We start from the raw sequence: 20,286 nt of genomic DNA, 5'->3' as shown, positions 1-20,286 counted from the left end.
TAAGCATCCAATTTGCTCTTGAAGGTGTTCAATGTAGGCGCTTGAACCACCTCCAATGGCAGGCTGTTCCAGACCTTGGGGGCTTGGACAGTAAAGAAATTCTTCCTTATGTCCAGCCTGAAACGGTCTCGCAGTAGTTTATGACCGTTCGACCTCGTCATCCCTTGGGGCGCTCTGGTGAACAAACGTTCCCTGAGAAACTGGTGGTCACCCCTGATAAACTTATAGGTGGCTATCAGATCACCCCTGAGCCTGCACTTTTCCAGGCTAAAGAGCCCCAAGTCTATCGCCTCCGAAACAGTTTGACCTGGCTGGACCTACAGTTACCAATCAGCCCTGACCCACTTGAATTATGGTGCTTTCCTAGTTGTATAAATTACATTGGAAATTCTTGAACTCTCTTTCATCTATGCTAGCAACAGTAGGACTTCCAGTATAGATCCATTGCCTGAATTTTTATCACTGACATGTAGAGTGATTTTGAATAGGATTAGGCAAAATGGTGGTGACAATTCTGGTAGTACATACTTCCATCAGTGCTAGCAACAATAATGCTACATTTCATAGTAGTGTAATAGTGGGAGACTACCAGAAGACTGCCAGCATTCACATAGTATGAGACTGTTTTCCGTCCTAAACTCTGATGGTGGACAAAGTCAACTAGCTATGATATCAAACTATGATTTTCATTAAAACATTGAGATTAAACAAGATCCAGTACACAGTAGTTCGCTGTGATCACGTATAAAAGTTTGTATTGCATTTTGTGCATGCCAGTACACATACTGACCACAAGACCAGTGGAGATATTATTTTCCTTCTGTAAAAAGACTGGCCAATCATAAATTCCTTTCAAAGCGATATTTTACATTAGAAAATCATTAATTTAGCTCATACTAGCCTATTTCCTATAGACTTTTATTGCCCAAACAGTTATGTAGAAGAGAGCGCAAACATTTTATAGCCATGTCAAAATTGTAAATAAGCTAAAATAGTTGCGTAGAATTTAAAATGATACTTAATGGTTCAAATAAACGGTGCTCTCCCAGATTAATTTCATTTGATACATTTGGCTCTATTCTAAATTTTCAGAAATGACTAGTCATCCCAAGCTGTGCCCCCCAAAATATTTTTCAAGCATACAGCCTTTCAGAGACCAGTTGTTGAATTCTTTCTGTAAAATTGGATCCCTGTAAGGTATCATACTTCAGGTGCCAAAAAATCACTAGCTATTTAAAATGTTAGTTCTGCGGTATGTAAAAGTGAGATGGAAACCTCTCAGTGGCAGTATTGGGTGTTCAGTTGGAAAAGAGAATGCCGCCTTTGTCCGTCATGTTTGTTGCCAGACCCAAAAGCAGAGATACGGTAACAAACATGTAAATCTGAGAGAATTTATTTAATCTCCTAGCTGATAGATACCAACTGTGTCCATCAGATTGATCCATCCAGTAGAATAACTGAGGGCCGGCAGCCCCAAGCACAGCCTTTGGGAGAAATGGGAGAAAAATAGCCATAGCCAAATCTGTCCCAGGCACAGAGCTGCCCTGTTACGCCTCTGCATCCATCTATCTTTTCCACCTTTAAGGACTTAAAGCAATACAAACTCTTCACTGTGTAAACTTATGCAATTAATTGCAGCTTGTATCTAACTCTAAATTTAATAGTGAAAGGCAGGGTCTAATGGAAGAATTTGACTGATAATTTCCTTCATGTAGTCAGTCCCTTTCCTTCATTGAGGCAGTCCCTTCACTCAGCCAGTATGTGACCTGTTATCTTCTAAATCTGACAGAATTTTAGCTTGAAAAGAAGTTATATATTGCTTCCTTTCATTGCAGTGCAAATACTGTGTCCTGAAAAAATAGAGCATTTTAGGAAGTCAATGGAATTCAGGCAGGACTATTTTACAACTGCTTAAATGAGTTTATTTTGACCAACCTCACACTTTGCATTTAAATGTCATAATCAACAGCCAGTAACCTCATTTTCTCAGCAGAGTATTAAACCTATGACATTTCACTGATTTTTTTTTTAAATTGTTCATCTGAATACCCTGATGAGGTTTAGTAAAGTCAGAAAAAGAAAGCTGAATAAAACTTAGCAAAACAAATACTAGCTTAATCGATCAAATAATCCAGCTCATAGAAATCCTAGAACTTTAAATGCTGGATTTTATCCAAAGGCAGCTTGCAAATCATTTGGAGTTGATGGGAAGATATTTCCAAGCACTTATTGGAATAGAAAGATACAAAAGTTCTGGTTTTCCCAAAGATGCTTTTCTCTAAAAGCCAAGGAATTTAACTATATGCCTCTATGAACAAGTTAGTTTATGAAGTACTGCCCTCCCCTGGTCTGCAGTCTGCCTAACCTAGAGAAGTAAATTTACCTTATAAAAATTACCCTCGAGGAGAGGGGTAGTTTGTGTTCTGGCAGTAATTCATTGAATATGGTCCAAGGAACTAGTTTGTGACATCTATGAAGCAGTAATATGATTAATTAGTAAATAATATTGTTGCAAAATTTGAATTGCAAAATAAGTTTCAGTAAGTATTTGTATTGCTTCTGAATTCTTGAAACAGGTCATTCCTACCTCACTAACAAGTCCTTTATTTGTGCAATATAAAAATGTAATGTTATTACAGGTTTGCCACCTTTTTTAGTTGGGGGGAGGTATATCAAGATATTTTACTTCATGGCTGAGTAAGTTTTCTCAGTTGTAGCAAATAAGTATTTATGTTACTGTTCAGTATTCTTAGCTTGGTGCTTGAGGATTGTGGTCTATTTGCTAGAGATTCATGATAGCTCAATTACAGCAACAGCATGGTTTTTTGATGTGTTAGGGGAGCTCTTGGACCTTATAATCATCACCATGGGTGCTTTACCCCTTGCCTTTGTACTGACTTGTACTTTTCTCCAATGAACATGATTGACTCTTTTTTCCCCCTCCAGTGAGCATAATCATTAACTCTTTATTGTAAAATTGTGGCTGAAAGCTGGTGTAGGCATTAAATCAGTTTCTGTTAGCAGCATTTAAACTGATTTTAAAATATGTCCAGACAAGAAAGCTACATCAATGTAATTTATTTAAATTAGTGAATTTCTGTGTGTACCAGAAATAAGACACCAGTAGGTAAATTAATATTGGAGTAGGCTTGTGCTGTAGGATATGAGACTGTACCTTTGGACATGATAAATGCTGTACACTGAGGGGGAAAAACAACTCTAAGCATTTTTATATTAGGAAAACACAAAGCAGCAAGAAGGAATTAGTTATGTCATATTTTATTAAGACTATAGACATTGTTAGTCAGCACCTGTTGTATCTGGAAAACTTGGTTAACTAATAATGATGGTATTGAAGGGCATTTGGTTTTACTCTTTTTCTCCCTCTTCCAGGGCTCTGTTCCTGTATGTGAACAGTCCCTAACACAATGTTAATGCTGCCCTGTTGAAAATAAAAGGTTGATCCTATATTTGGAGACAATATATGTTTCAAATCCTTCTGTAGCTAAAATATCTTAAGTGTTTGAAAATATGTCTTTATCAGTACCTTGGCATATGAAATAGTTGTCTGTAAAAAGTATTGTTCTCACCCATCCCTATTAATTTGAGTGATATATAGCTACCAATAAGCATTAGGTTGAATACTGTCTCCATGGTACCAGTATACCAACTAATCCTACTTTCTGTAAATGTATTAATTCAGTACAAAAATACACTTGATCTGAGTTGGAACATAAGGATTCTGGTTTTCTGGAAGTTGTGGAGTGATGTTGTAGATGTGATGGTTAAGGTAAGGATCTTTGTGGGTGGTATCTTTTATTGAATAGCACCAAGTGTTTTGTTGATTCATAAAAACAAAAATTAAACTGGTCTATTTCTACTCCTGTAAATTACCATGTACTTCTATCTAACAGCTATACTTTGTACACTCTTCAAAAAACATACTGCACTTTGCTTTTTCCAACCAAGTACCAAAAACTTAAATAGATTCTGTGAACTTGTGGGAAAGGAGAACCTTGGATAACATTCAATACTCAGATGTGAGAAATTATATTTGATGCACTCTTTATTGCACGTATGATGAGTTGACACATAGATATTGATATCTCAGCTCTTCATAAGCACAGTAAACAGTAACTTAAAACTCTTGACTTAAATTCTAATTTTAACCACCCTTCACCCTTGCCCTGTCTACACCAGGCAGATAAGATATAGGATGTGACAAAGCTGTGTCTTGTACTGCATATTTAGAAGTAGTTTGTCTTGAATCTAATATTCTTTTCCCTAGAAGTAACAGTGGTTTACCAAAACGGGTTACCTGTGATTTCTGTGAATCTTCCATCCCGGCGTGAGCGTTGCCAGTTCACACTTAAGCCTATCTCAGACTCTGTTGGAGTGTTCTTACAGCAGCTGCAGGCAGAGGACCGGGGAATTGACAGGGTCGCAGTCTACTCATCAGGTACTTATACAGACTGTTTGCTCAGGTGCCAGTCACTGGCCCACCCATCCTTTCATGACTTAAACTCAGAAAGAAAAGAAAGTAAGGCTTGAACCACTTTTGTGGAAATAGTCTCTAGAGTAGGAGGATTCTGCTTTTGTCTGCATGGTCATATATCCTATGGGCAGACTGGTCAATATCGTACTTTACCTTGGAAATCATTTTAATGCTGGGACTATAGCTGCTCTCTTTCCATCTAATTCTCAGAAGTGAATTATAATGAAAATTATTTAGAACGGAAACATAATAGCCTATGCTGCAACATTTATTACTGCAGTTATGTGGCTGTATCAGCCTAAAGCACTTCATTTCTCAGAGTTGCTCAAATGTATATGAGGGTTTGTTTTGAAAAGATGTGAAAATGACAAAGAATAGCTGGGCGCTAATATCCCAGAATGAAAATCCTTTTAAATAAAAACAGCAGATCCAAGTACCAGAGGCTAATTTCAAAAGGTTTTAATATGAAAATGTATCAACATGTATCAATATTTTGTTTTTCCTTTCTCTTGAGGTGTGTGTTTGTTTTTGTCCCCTCCGTCCACTCACACTCTCTCTGAAAATCAGGCTTGCTCTATAAAAATGCTCAGTCATAGCATCCACACTGAAACATTAGTCTACTTTTAGGAGGTCTTTTTGTGAAAGAAATAAAAATGCAATCATGGGCCATGTCTAACAGGGTAAACTGACCTGTGCTTAGTAGGGCTATGTGAAGCTTCAGTAGCTGATTCAATTTGGAGGAGATTCAGCCCGATTTGGGGACCAAATTTCCAAATCTGAATTGAATCGGGAGACCATTTAAAAGCTCCGAATCAATTTGAAATATCCGACTAAACAGGCAGCTGACAGCTGCCTCCAACTGGTAAGTCTGTTGGGGTTGGGAGGCGGAAGCGGTGTGGGGGAGGGAGGGATTGGGGCTGGGACAGGCTGCCCAGCTGGGGCAGGGGGGCACGTTAGTTAGGAAGGGGGATGTGGGGGTGCAGGATGTGAGTGTGGCAGCACTCAGGGTGGGGGCTCTGCCCTGCTGCCACTTGCCCAGCTGCTGCGGGGGGGGGGCAGGATGTGGTCATGGCTCGTTCCAGGTGGAAGGTGGAAAGTGGCAGCAGGGCAGACCCCCAATCCCAGTGCTGCTGCACCTGCATCCCACGTTGTCCATGCTGGCTGGCAAGTGGTGGAAGAGCAGAGCCCCCACTCCCAGTACTGATGCGGGTGTGGCAGCACTGGGAGCGGGTGCTGTGCCCTACTGCTGCCCTGAGCAAGCCGGACCTGCATCGTGCCCCGCCCCCACACATGCCGGCTGGGCAAGCGGCAGCAGGGCATAGCCCCTTCAGCTCCCGCTGCCACAGCAGAGGCAGGCATAGCCAGAGGAGCTGTGGAAGAAGCCCCCATGGCTGCTCTGCCTGGCCCCATCACCTGCCTGGCCCAGCCTCCAGCACTTTTTTTTTTAAATAAAAGCCCCATACTCATCAGCTCTGGCAGTGGAGATCAGGGCCTCTGAGGGCTTGTGGCAGAGCACCTGCCCCCCCACACACACACACACAGCATGGGGCAGCGGGGATCGCCCCCCTGCCTGATACGCACAGCAGCTGCCCCATGGTATGGGTGCAGCGTGACTTGACAGGGCACTGTGCGCTGTCTGGGAGATGGGGCAGCTCCAGCAGTCAGCTAGAGCCTAGCTCTGCTCAGTCCCAGCGGCCCCAGCTCTCGGAGCGTGCAGCACCCTGTTGAGCCACACTGCACCAGTGCGATGCGACAGCTGCTGTGCGGATGCCAGGCGGAGGTGAGGGATGATCCCTGCTGCCCCCCACTGGCACAAGTGCCCAGAGGCCCCAATTGCTGCTGCTGCTGGTGAGTGCGGAGCTTAAAAAAAGGAAGCCCCAGACTCACCGGCTGCAGGAGCAGTGATTGGGGCCTCTGGGTGCTCATGGTAGAGCCCCCCTGTGCAGTGGGGGGCAGTGAGGATCGCCTCTTCCCCCCGCTTGACACCTGCATGGCAGCTGCTCCATGGTGTGGGTGCAGTGCGACTTATCAGGGCACCATGTGCTGTCTGGGAGTTGGGGCAGCTTCACCATGTCAGCCAGAGCCCAGCAGCTCTCAACCCCAGCTCCCAGACAGTACATGGCACCCTGCCGAGCTGCACTGCACCTGCACCATGGGGCAGCTGCTGTGTGGGTGCCAAGCAGGGGGGAGGGAGGGAGACAATCCCCACTGCCCTGCACTGCACGGGGGTGCTCTGCCATGAGCGCCCAAAGGTCCCAATTTCCGCTCCTGCAGCCAGTGAATGTGGGGCTTTTTTTCTTTTTAGTGCCGGACAGAGGATGGGGCCAGGCAGGGCATCCATAGGGACTTCTCTTATGGCTCCCCCACCTGGGGAGAGGCAGGCACAACCACCCAGCTGTGCCTGCCTCTCCCTGACCAATCTGAATTGGTGCCGAGTCTTCCGAAGCCAATTCGACTGAATTGATTCAGGGCAGTGATGCAAATCAAATCACTGTCCTCCAAATTGGCTGAATCCGAATGTAATACTTCCCTATTCACTCAGGCCTAGTGCCTAGCATTGGCATTTTTCAATGCACGACACTGCTGTGGGCATGCACGTAGTGCTGTGGGCATGCACGTAGCACTTTGGGCTAATTGGCACTAGTAACAATGCCAGCCTGCCAGTGGCAGTCCATGGACACAACTGTGCTATGTCCAGTTGAAGGCAACCCTTGCAGAGCAGGGTAACAGGTTTGAGGGCACTACTGCTAGGCCCAATGTGCTTACTGTGTTAGACCTGGCCATTTTCTTCATTGCTCTAGTCTTGTATCCTCCCCAGGAGAGAAGATAATCTACCACTGAAATGTTCTTTAGACACAATATAAATGCTATCAAATGGAATTGTATTGTCAGTCCTTCACTGAATTGTATTGTGCCAGACCTTCACCAGGAAATGGTTTAAGTTTTTAGAAATGCTCCTTCATAAACTTGGATGAGTAATCTGTGCTTTTTCTCCAGTCAGAGTGGTATTCATTTCCCCTAATTTGCGTTCTCAATTTAGGGCCAATGTAGGTCCTCCCTTGCCCTTACCCTATTGTAGCCTGAAGGTATGAGAGGAACAACACAACTGAGTGGCCTCCAGTCTATATGGATAGAATGGGAGGTAGAATTACCCCAAGAAAATAATGGAGTTAAACTACACTATTTTAAGCATTTTTCGACTGTCCCCTGTTGTCTCAAAGTAGTGCTTGTCCTAGGCAAGCAAGCTATTACCTTGTAGTGAGGTTCTGCAATAACACTAAATTGAGAGCAGACATCCCGAAATAGGATAAGAAATGGTGTTAGCTGGTGAACAGTAGCCTGATAGGTGAGTTTTGTTCCCTGATGAATCCAACACTGATTTCTTCACAGATGGCACACGAGTAGCTTCCTCAACAGGCATAGATCTTCTCCTCTTGGATGACTTCAAACTGGTCATTAATGACAACACATACCATGTTCAGCCACCAAAGAGAGGTAAAACTGATTTGTGTGTGATAAATTATTGAAAACAGTAGTAAATCTTGTCATTACAAGTTTGAAGAAGCTGATGCAACCTCCTATGTGTATGACAAAAGACACTGTGAAAACTGGTAGTTTCAAAAATTAATCTTGGTGTTTCCTAATCTACTTGCAATCTTTAATTCAGTCTGTGGATGCATTCAGAAAACATTTACTGTTTATAAACAAATAACTATCCTATTTTCACAAAAATATCTGGTGATTAAAAAAAAAAATGAAGAAAAAATAGAACTTTAAGTTAAATTCCTTGTAAGAAGCTAAGCTCTTTAATGTAAATGCAAAAGGAGACCCATGTTAAAAACAAATACCATCTGCATTGGAAAAGTGCTCCATTGTGAGTGATGTGATGTTTTTTGTTTTTTTGTTTTTTTAATATAGTATCTCTAAAGTGTGAATAAAAATGTAAGTGTAACCAGCTAATTCACAAACATTGAGTTGAACCAAGCAGAGCTTCTTGGGGTTTCATGATGTAAACACCAAGTGAAGAGAGAAGGGGAATTGCTACTATTGGTCTTGTTTTTAAATAGTAACGTATTTGATGAGCAGTGTTGGAATTGGCATTAACTACCTCTGCCATTTAGGAGCATAATCTGAGGTTAAGCAGAATGATTTTTTTTTGGGATACCTGCAAAGTCGACTGATTTTTGTAGGTGGGAGAGGTGGAAACATTAGCATATCATCTCCTTTTTTTCCCCCACAGCAAGCTATTACAGGTTAAGTGGAGCACTCTCTCTCCTGGTTTTTATAAGCGTCTGTGCTAAACCATCAAGACTTTTTTTTTTTTTTTTGGTAGAGATTGCCTGAATGACAGCCAGGGGGGGATTTTGGCTGTTTTAGTCAGCTGTAGCATTTGTTACATGCATTAATTAACCCCGGCATTTGTGGCAATCCAGGGAACTTTTTTTTCATCTGCCGTTGTCTCTTGTTAAACATCTATATTGATTTAGGGCAGTGATTCTCAACCAGGGTGCTGTAAGAACCTTTGAGGGTATACTGCAGCACCCGGCCTCTGTGAAAGGAAGCAAGTGCTCATTTCTGAACGTGCCAGGCACTCTGTGCCCATCCTGGCAACATTCCTCATTGCCCCTCCCACCAGCTCTGGGAACATGGAAAGGGCAGGGGAAAGAGCTGTGCTGGAAAGTATAGCCCCTCTGCTGACCACCCCTCTGCTCTAAGTAGTGTGCTCTGCCATGGGGGACACATGCAGGGTTGTGCTTTTTCAGCTTGGCTTCTTCTCCCACTCCTCCCATGCTCCCAGACCTGGTGGGAGACACCTCAGCAATCAAGTCCTCTGAGGAGCAGCCATGGTAGCAGGGGCCACAGTTGCCGTTTGGGTACAGGCTGGGTACAGACCATGGAAGGAGCCAGGCATAGAAGGATCCTGACCCTGCCACCCTCACTAGGCACCAGCCTCACCTCCTGCAGGGAGCACTACCTCCTTCAGGGGTCTAATGAGATCATTAGACCCCACCAACTCCCCAGTCTGGCCTGCCAAGTAGCCCCTGCCACTCTGAGGACTGTGCACCCCTCCCTGCCATGCTTTCAGAAATACCCTGCCACCCATGAGATCCTTTTAAGGGTGCTGTGGGTTGTGAGCAGGTAAACACTGTAAGAAATAAATTAATCTTTGAATGGAGTGTGGCTGAATTCTGCAAAGCTGTTGAGGGCCTCTTTGAGTCTTCAAAGGTTGGGAACCATCAGCTTCCGGTATGGCCAAATGAGTAGGTTCATGGGAATTTTCTGCATGCCAGCTGCCCTGCAGTGGCTGCCTGTGTGCAGCAGTTGGTCGGCCCCAGTCACCCCATGGTTAGTGAAAGCTGAAGAGTGGCATCTTAACCTTTAATAAAACAGGACCTGGACACTTGTGCTGGAATTCTGAATAGACAGGTGTGTCTGCCCTCAATAGGCTTTTATTACAGACCTCACCACTAGTTGCAGGAAGAACAGGTAACAGCCTGCTTGTGTCTAGCAGGGCTGTCCAACTTCTGGGCACCTGGGGACCACATGCTGCATGAGTTGCAGACCTGGGGTCCAAAGCTTCCCCGCCTTTCCTCTGTTACCATATGGGCAGCCACCCTCTTCCAGCCCCATATGTCGTGTAGGCAGCCTGGCTTCCTTCTGCCATGTGCACAGCACCCATACCCTGCTCCTGACTGTATACATTACACAAGCAGCTCAGCTGCAGCACACTACATGGGCAGTGTGGCCTCCCTCTGCTGCACTGCCCTGCCCCAGGAGTGGAGACAGGAACCAAAAAGAGGGGGAGCCTGGCCACCATGAGCACAAGAGCAGTGGGCAGAGTGGCAGCCTTGGCCTATAGCAGATGTTACTTCAAAACAGCAGCAGACATGAGACACATGAAGCAATGCAGTTTTGTCTCTTTCATTTCCTCTCCTGGGGCTACTTGGCAGGGCAGACTGGGGAGCTGGTGGGGTCTATCTATAGAAATACTGCCCGTCAGAGCTACAGCCTGACCCAGGACTCTGCCAAGAATCAGGAGACCTCAAATTGTACTTTTTGGGTTTTGGGTTGCAAATGCCAGCTTTAGGTGGCTGCAGTGGCAACTATGAGCAAGGCAAGCTTTAGAGAATTAAAGTGACAGGCTTCGAGTTCCACAGATCAAGTGTACATTGACTTATTTTAGGGATATTTGTGCATTATAACTTTATTAATGAAAAATTGGATTATCCTAAATAATTCCAGATTCCAAAACATGGTGGATTTTGTGGCCAGCATCTTTTGCACGCAGTGAACTTCTAAATTCATGAGACTAGACCATTTGTCTGTGTCTGCATGTGCACTCAGTGTGCTTTATCATGATACTGAAAATAAGGCAGTGAAACAATGGAGGTGTTAATAAGTGGTAATAAACTCATAACATCACTAGGCTAATAACCTGAAAGTATAAGAATCTTTCTGTCGTATGGATTTGTGCTGTAAAAAGTTCTGGAATAATTCAAGCTTAAACCTTTAACAAATGAAAGTTAATGGAAAATTCCCGTGCTTGCATCCTTTAGTGACCATGTCATCACTGCGGAACAGTGCAAAAAGTCGTCTTTTACCCCATCTCAGTTCTTAAGACGATGTCTCCCCATCGTCTTAAGGAAAAGTTGTTGTCTTATTGCAGGAGAGTTTAACTTTGATAAGAGATAACTAGAGCTAACACTTGACAGAACAAAGTCAGTATCCCTGTGTTGCTACATTTTAAGGTAGCTCAGTTTTTTTTTTCTTTTTGCAGGTCTCCTTGAGCCTTTTTTGAGCAGGGCAACATATAAATTGAATGAATGAATAGTATAGCAGCACAAACAACAGTAGTGCTAGTCCAGGTAGGGTCTAGGTTCAGTTGCAAGACTTGAATGATTGAATGCAGGAATGTTATTTGAGAGACTTACCTCAGAAGCCTGTTTTCATCTTTTCATCTAAACTTTTTATTTCACAAAATAATATTCCTGTATATGTTAGACAATAAATGACTATTCTAACCTTGTGTTAGGCTACTTAAGCTCATATGAAAAACTGATTTATTCTTTCCTGTGCAGAAAACATTGTTCATTTTTTGATGTGAGAAAATGATGGAAAGTTTAAAAAACTTGCTGACTCTAGTTTGGCTCTTGAATATTGGATGATCTCCTTCACTGAGGCAGCTGCTGCAGCTGTTAATACCCTAGTTATCCATACTATTTATTGAAAAGATCTTTTTTTTTTTTTTTTCAAATTTGGCTTTTTTACTTTTTACAAAATTTTTGTTGTGTAGAATTCATTGACAACTCCAAATGTTACATTAAGCTTAAAGATTGTGTACACCAATTTACTTTGTACAAAGTTCTAGGAATTCTAACTCATTGATAAATTTAATATTTGACAGAGAATATCTTAAGGCATAAACACAAGGTTGGAAAAATAAAATTAATTTTTAGTATTGTTTTTCACTTTTGGTCATTCCAATTTTTTTCTTAAGTTTCAAATGAGTGCAATACATTTTGTCCCATATATTTCTGTGCAAATAGCTTAGATGCTGTGAATTCTGTCCATCCAATAGCTGTTTTGAAAAATATAAATAAAAACAAATAACAAATATGGATAAAGGCACATAAAGCAGTTTCCTTTTTCTGTAGAACTCTTAAGCCACGAAGATGCAACCACGCTAAATGATGTAAAGACATTGGTTCAGCAGCTATATACTACCCTGTGCATTGAGGAACACCAGCTGAACAAAGAAAAGGAGCTGATTGGGCGACTAGAGGAACTCAAGGAGCAGCTAGCACCTCTGGAAAAGGTGGGAAGTGAAATTTGCTTTGATAATTGCCAGTTTCTGATTCATAGAGCCTTTTAACTTTTTTTGGTTTTAATTGAAGCAGATCTGTTTTAGATGGTAAAGTTAATTGTACTGAAAGCTCTTGGTGAAGAATACTGAAACAAACAATAAGACTGATATTTTTTACTCAGTGGATTCAGGCCTCCTTTTTTCTTTATTTTTTGCCTTGGTTTTCTTATAGAAATTAGACTTCCTTTTATCTGCATGGTTTTGGAAATGAATGTGCTTTTTTTTTTTTTTAAGTACTTGCTGGCCCCTGCTTGAAAAAGGATGCTACTTGTCCAGCTGGCCCCAGACAACCAGGCTAATACCACATATTCTTGAAAAAAGGCACTCTCAATTTTACAGCCATTTTATTTGGGTTGATATGAGAGGGAAAAGCACAAATACCGCAAACAGAAAACAAGCAAACATGATTTTAATGCATATCTATAAAGCAGTATTTTGATGCAATAAAGCAAGGATATGATGGTTGAAACAAACTCTGGTGGTGGCCATTAGAATAAAACAAAGAACAAAACATGAAGGGGAGAAGGGGAAAGATTGAACATAGTGTATAAAATTTCACACACAAAGAATATATGAAAAGTAAAATACAGCTGCATATGTATTGACACAATATGGTTCTGAGGATATAAGACACAGCCCATCTTTGTCTGCAGGTCAGAATGGAAATCAGCAGGAGAGCAGAGAAGAGAACCACCTGGGTGCTCTGGGGTGGGCTGGCTTACATGGCTACTCAGTTTGGGATTCTGGCCCGGCTCACCTGGTGGGAATATTCTTGGGACATTATGGAGCCAGTCACCTACTTTATCACCTACGGTAGCGCTATGGCAATGTACGCTTACTTCGTAATGACACGTCAGGTAAGATTGCATTCCTTGCTGTTGATTTTTTGTTAAAAGGCGTATTGTCCTAAAATTTTAAAAAACGTGTTCTTCAGACCCCACCCTGCCCATTTTCACACTTTATTTTTCACTCTCCACTGCTACAAACTTCTTTGATTCATTGCCATCTGCAGTAAAGATTGTTTAGTTTCTCAAATTTTCCTCAATCATTTAATCACTGGTTTTTCTGCATCTGCACCAGATGCTAAGAATTGAGATTGTTGTTGGTCTACCGTGACAAAATGAAGAAGTGACCTTTGGTGCTTTCTCTGCATGGATCAAAGTAGGTTCTAAGTCCTGAGACAAAGAGGAGTATTGTCTTCTGGGAGAAGCAAAGGCAGATCAGCAACAGGAATTTTCTAGTCAGAAGAGAGTTGTTACCTCATTTTACTGCTCCTGTTCAGAATCCTTATTGTGCCATCCTCTGAGGTACCATGACATCATTACTGGCACAAACCAAACCAGCTGTCTCTCATGAAGAGACCTTAGTATGGCATCAGGTGCTTCAGCACCAGTCATTTACAGTATCGGCTTCACTGGTGCTGCTCTTCAACACATTTCCATGTTAAATTCATTAGGCATCCCAAAATCCACATAATATCTTCTGAGCTAGTGGCTGCCTTTGTATGAACATTTTATCCCCATCCTCTGTCTTTTTAGGAGTATGTCTATCCAGATGCCAGAGACAGACAGTACTTATTATTTTTCCATAAAGGAGCCAAAAAGACTCGTTTTGACCTAGAGAAATACAATCAACTCAAGGATGCAATTGCTCAGGTAAGGAGAAGTTTTGTGGGAGTAAAACCCAGTGAACTCACCCCTTACTTGTGCTGTTTGACCACTTTTGGTGGATGCACTTTAACCAGAAGGATGCTAGCCTCTCTCTCATAACTGAGGTTTCAAGCATACTTTCTTATCACAGCCCTGAAGAAATAATTGGCTGGATTTAGTGTTCTTAGTAGGGACTGCACCTTCATGAAGGATGGAAATGTGATTTAAAAATATACCCTGAAAAACAAGCAATGTGTCTGACAAACCGTTGATAAACCTGCATCTCTTTTTTTAAGTGCATGAAGCAATTCATGTGTAAGATGATATAATTCAAGATTTTCTTCTCTCTATGCTTCTACCCACCTACACACCAGATGGATCAGAATGAGAGAGAGAGATTTTTTTTCAGCCCTCAATACATGTCTGCCTGTGGCAGTTAACATGCACTGGATTGCAGATTGGGGTGGGGGGAGAATCAGGAAAAAAAAGAAAAAAGAGCTCCGTTAATGGCACACAGGGCAGGTGCATGTTCTCCTCTGATGGTGGTGAAGCACCTGGTTGTTTCTCCTACCTGTCCACCTTCTGGGGAAAAGCAGCTGCTACAGAGCTCTTTTCTCTTCCCACAGGAGTCTATTTTCACAGGAGGAGGAGGGATTGACAGGAGGCCTGCTGCTCAGTGAAATTCTGCTCCCTACTCTCCTCTCTGCATCCCTCTTAGCAATAGTTAGCATGGGAAAGGAGAAAAGGGATCCTGCTGGAGAATTCCAGGCCTTGGAGAGGAGGGGTAGCAGACATTAGTTGCTGCATAAGGAAGAGGGGTAGACACATCTGAGGCAGTAGACTTCTTGTTTTGCTCCCTGTGGTTTGTGTCGTCTTCATTAGGAGCTCCCTGGAACAGTATGTGTTTTGCATCTAGAAGAAGAAAGAAAAACAGTGTTTTTTAGCAAGTGGAGTGATGGAAAGACTTTTTCCTACAGTTTTCATGTAAACCTCCTGATTGCTAACATTCAAATGACTGTACTGCTTGGTAAACCAGCATTTGTGTACAGTTTGTCCTCTGGAACAAAAGCAGGATATAGTATGTATCCATATGACATCTCCTTGGGATATACATGATCAGGAATTATCACTAAGTATGCTTTTGAGAAGACTATGGATGAATGGTGAGGGTGGTAGTATTGTTATTACTGGACACTAGTTTGCTGAGTGGATGCTGTCTTCTATTTTACTCTATTGCTGTTTTTTAATGATTGAATGTCAGAACAGCTGAGTAGAACATTAGGTGCATAGTTCCTTCAGTGGGTGTCTGGAATACGTTTCGCTCACTCTGGGACCATAATAGACCTTTTGGATATTTACGGGGGACATGGAGGGGAAGGAAATAAGTCAGCATCATGGGAAGATTGTTGGGCTGGTGGAAGTATTTAGGAAACTTTTTATAATTTATCTTTACTTTTAGGCAGAATTGGATCTTAAGAGGCTTCGAGACCCACTGCAAGTTCACCTGCCTATCCAGCAAATTGATGATAAAGACTTATCAGCAAAGAAGCTCTGAACCCTGGCAGAAAAAACCTGTTCATAGCTCTTGCCTTTTTAATTAAAGCATTGCAGGTGGAAGCTGGGTGGTGGTGCAAGGGTGGAGGGTTTTTACCTTTAATTAAAAAATAAAAAGGACCATGGGAAAAATATTTTAAATCCGAAGATTGGGCATTGTGGAACGCAGTTTCGAAAAGGGCTTGGCAAATTGACTGTCACATTCAAACGTTTGTGTGTGGATGAAAATTATGTACAAATACAACATTGGGGGTTTTCATAAACAATGTAATGCTGGGGAGTTCTTCCAGTTTTGCAGGGTCTGCCTTTTGATAATGCACCAGCAGCCTGCTCAGCTTTATTTTTAATTTCCCTTTTCCTGATTTTGAGATGCACCAGTAACAGATCACTCCAAAAGATAACAAAACAAAAACAAAAATCCCACCAAGCCACCTGGAGCTATGGCTGGTGATCAGAACTTGTGCTCTTCACCATTAATACATGCACTTCTGGTCGGACCTAGTCTTTTATAAAGTCACTGTAAGACTGCTTTCTACTGGAAAACCATGAGCATCCCATCCTCTGCCAGCCCCCATGCACTCCACTGACTTCCTCCAGTACTGGTTTGTAAGTGATCGGCTTTAACCAATGACAAATGAAACAAATGAACGTTTGATGGTTGACACTTTGGATTATTCCTTAACTTCTTAAACTTTGACATGTCCCAATGCCCTTGATCTACTTCTAAAAATCAATGGCAACATTGCATGAAAGGGTTTTTTTGTATTCAGTCTTAAGGGCGAAGGTTCCCTCTCCTCCCGCCCCAAATCTGGTAGCCACCTGGACTATGAAATCATGAAGGTTTGAAGGATTAGGCAGTTTGCTTCAAATTCTGACTTTTACTTAACTAAGATGTCTTGAACATTTATAATTGACTTGAATATTTGACTGCTTCTATAAGAGGATAAATGGTCTCCTTTGCGGTCAGTGTGTCTTACCTAGAGGCTTAGTTGAAGGCCAGAGCTTCTGCTACTGAAGACTCACCATTTCATCTCATTTTACTAGCCCTCCCTTATGAAGGTAGCTTTAAATAAACACTCCAGTGCCCAAGGGTCAGACATTCTTAAGGGTGGCTAATTGAATATGTCCTTAAATAAAATAATTGAAGAAGGGAAATCAGTTTATTGTCCTCCACCTCATCCAGAACCAGCTGATTTCCAAGCAGATTCAATATATCTGTTCAAAATGGATCAGTGTCTCTAGCTTCCTGTTAATAAATACTGTGGAGGCAAGATGGAGGTAGGAGAAAAGCACTAAGCTTAATACTCTAAAATGCTGACTGTCTTCTATTGACAGTTCACTACTACTTTTCACTGTGTTGTGGCAAGAAGCTCCCATTTTTCTTGGAGAACAGTGTTTGAAATAAAGAAAAAACAAAAAAAAAATCAAATAAAAAAGCAACCAATATTAACCATACGCCAGGTGCCTTGCAGATGTGGAAACACAGACGGGATTGTTGCTGCCTCTCCTCACTTGACGGCATGTTGGACCGAATGGATGCATGTTTCTAGTTTTTTCTCTTCACCTTTTCCCCTCTGTCTTTTAGATTTAATTATGTTGTGTGGATTATTTTTTAATCTGTTTTATCCTGATTCTGTGCTGAGTTTTAAAGGGAAACAACTGAACACAGACCTGTAGCTGAATCCTTGGTGTGTGTTTTAAGGTGAGGGAGGGGGCATGGAGAAAAGTCCTTAATTAAAATAAATAATTAAAAAAAAAAAAAAGCAAAATACTGAACATGTGTAAAATCCTGTATCATTTATGAAATATGTATAAAAGAGCAATGTACTTCTGGAACAATAAATAACTATTCAATTTTTAAATTCAAGTGTTCTTGGAAAAACTTCATTTTCCTCAATTGAGGGTAGGACATCTCTTGGGCTGCAGCTGAACTCCCAAGTTTCTCTCATTTCTTTGTTTCATCAAATTGCATTTCTCTGACCTTACCTTGTTGAGATGAAGCACTTGTCTTTCTGCTGAAGCTCAGTTGAAGTTTTCCTTGCCTTATGTCACTTGCGAGAGCCATCAGTCATGCAACTATAAAGGTGATGCTAATGATTCTGTCTTTATTGTGGCAGTATAAAAGCTTATTGTGAAGGCTGAGAAAATCTGGAGACATCTTGCAGACTTCAAGGTCAGAATGGGTGCCTATACACATGCTCCCAGGATGGGGGCAAGCAGTTAGGGTTGGGGGGTATTTTAATTAGGGAGGCTCTCAGGATCCGCTCTGATTAAAGTGCCCACAGCATCTCAGATTCAGTGTCCCGTGTTTCAAAATAGTGGCAGGGGCACTTTAACTAAAGTTTATCAAATGAGCTTTAGTTAAAGCACCCCCACCACCATTTTGAAATGCAGAACACTAAATACACGAGACCCTGCAACATGCTTGAGCTCGATCCAAGTCTGCTCTGACACGTTCCAATCAGAATGCATCAGAGCACGTGTAAGAGCACTCAATATATCTAGGAGGCAGCTCATCCAGAACACAACAGCCTCCATCCTTAAAGACATCAGGCCATGTCAGCATATTTCAGTTTGAAAAACTAGATTTTCTTTGGGTGAAGTTTCAGAAAGATTGAAAGGGTTTTTTGGGGGGTGGGAGGTTTGTATGTTCAAGGTCTTGAATGGCTGTGATCCAGTTCTTGACACGTCTGCCTCCTCCTGACAACTGTTCATTAACATCAGAATCAGGGGCAGTTAGTTTGTCTTGGTTATGATCTCAAAGCATGAGGTGCCAGAATTTTTACATTGTGTGATTGTGGAATTCATTGTTGGCAAGTTTTCAGATTCCAGTCCCCCATTAGAATTTAAGACCCAGTAGAGAGTATGCCTGCTGGTTTTGTACTCTTTAATTGCTGTCAATATTTATGAAGTATAGTTTTTAAAAAGCAGTCTATTGTCTAGTGCCATATAGAGAAGTCCCTTTTCCTTCCTAGACATACTCATTTGGAATTGTACTTTTGCTAAAGGATTGGTCCTAATTGGTATCCAAAGGTAATTAAAACCTTTCTGCACCTGCCACTAAAATCCCTTTTTCCAAAACCAGGTAAGACCATAAAAAAACCTTTTCCCCTTACGACTGTTGCCATTCCAGAGGAGAGCTGGGGAGAAAGGAGAGAGGATTTTAATGATTCTACAACTGTCTGCTGGAATATTTGGCTGCTCTGGTGTTTGTCAGTTATAGTTGCCAAAAGGATATCCCTTTCAACTAGTTATCCTTGCATACCTAGCCCTTCTAGGAGTCCCATCTAGTTACCATATGGAGAACAAGGAAGGTACAATTGCCATGTTTACTATCTGAGAGGTACTAAAATTTAAGATCCTATCTCCTTTTTTTTTAAGCTACCCTTGGCTATTAAAAGCATGGTGCAAATATTCTTTCATTTTCTCTTCTGTATCCTTGAGCAACAGCACCAGTATTTTATGTTCCATTTCATATGTCATATAAAAGCCAAGTACACAATCATGAGATTTCCAACTGGTACCTTTTATTTCAATGAAGGTAATGCAATGCTGCATGTACATAAACACTTGTAGGAAGATCACAGCAATTTGTAGATGTCTCTGAACCAATTGCTACTCATGTTCAGCTGTTTCTTCATCTTGACAGTTCAGGTCTCATTTGCTGAACCAGTGGACTCTGTGCTTCTCACTTCCAATATGCATAATTCCCTTGGAAGGCATCTTAGGGGTAGTGTTCACTATTTCTTTCCTAACCCTGCTGTTTTTTTCCATTTTGTTGCTTGTTTTCCTATTATTTACGTTTGTGTCTGCCCTGTAGTCCTTTCCCTCTTCAATAACATTAATATCTACAAGGAGGCAAGTAGAGGTACAGGACAAGCAAGTCCAGCTGTTACAAGCAGATACCTTTCTTTAATCTCCCACATCAGCTCCAACATACATCTATAATGGGTGTAAAACCCATTTGGCCTGAGTGTTCCTGAGCTGGTCTGTGGGCTGGACTGGGACTGACCCCCTGCCCCAGTGGTCACAACATTGGGTCCAGCCACACACAGTCTGTGGCTACCCCTAACTAACACAAAGCATGCACTGCCAATGGCACTTAGGCTTTAGGACCTGGTGCTGCAGGCAACACAGGGGCATATGGTGCCACATGCAGCCCACATCCTGGAGCCCCTGTGTCCAGTGAGCCCCAGGCCAGGATTTGCTGCCTGTGGCATGTGTGGCTAGATCAGCTACACACACTGCACGGAGCAGGAGGCACATGTTCCATGCAATGCACCACTGATCAGCTCTATGCACTGACTTTGAGTCCAGGGGCCACTACATGAAGTGTACATCCCTGGGCTATGTGCAGCACACGTGACAAGTCCAGCATGACATGCAGCACATGCTGGACCCAAGGCTTGCTGTGCCCACAGTTCCTGGGGCTGGCATGGGGCATATGTAGTGCTGGGTCCAGCTTGCGTGCTGCATGTAGTGCATAGGGCTAGGGCCAGGGCTAGCACATGGGGTCAGTCCAGTGACCAGTGGGCCAGATCCAGCCTGCAGCATGCAGGGCTCCCATACCCTGGCATGAAATCCTGAAGCTGTTGATGACTTGGTGGCTAGGTATAGACAGTCTAAGCCAAATCGATTCAGTCTTTGCAGGTTAGTCTAAGCCAGCGGGTTTCATCCTTTTTTAATAAGTGTACCACCGGCAGCCACCTTTTTAGTAAGTGTAC

At 42.3% G+C, this 20,286-nt stretch overlaps 1 protein-coding gene across 1 annotated transcript in view; it reads left to right on the top strand.

Annotated features, from left to right (window-relative positions):
• Positions 1-17,002, top strand: part of MCU (mitochondrial calcium uniporter) — a 26,820-nt gene extending 9,818 nt beyond the window's left edge. The window contains exons 3-8 of the mRNA XM_019507726.1: positions 4,289-4,459; positions 7,886-7,990; positions 12,151-12,311; positions 13,013-13,216; positions 13,898-14,014; positions 15,468-17,002. Coding sequence (XP_019363271.1) covers positions 4,289-4,459; positions 7,886-7,990; positions 12,151-12,311; positions 13,013-13,216; positions 13,898-14,014; positions 15,468-15,563 — 854 coding nt within the window. The 3' untranslated portion in view covers positions 15,564-17,002. The remainder of the gene's footprint in view (positions 1-4,288; positions 4,460-7,885; positions 7,991-12,150; positions 12,312-13,012; positions 13,217-13,897; positions 14,015-15,467) is intronic.
• The last annotated feature ends 3,284 nt before the right edge of the window (positions 17,003-20,286 follow it).

This window comes from Gavialis gangeticus, unplaced genomic scaffold (genome assembly GCF_001723915.1).
Source record: "Gavialis gangeticus isolate Ggan-Ray unplaced genomic scaffold, GavGan_comp1, whole genome shotgun sequence".
Taxonomy (NCBI): Eukaryota; Metazoa; Chordata; order Crocodylia; family Gavialidae; genus Gavialis; species Gavialis gangeticus.
This window is presented reverse-complemented; position numbering and strand designations above follow the sequence as displayed.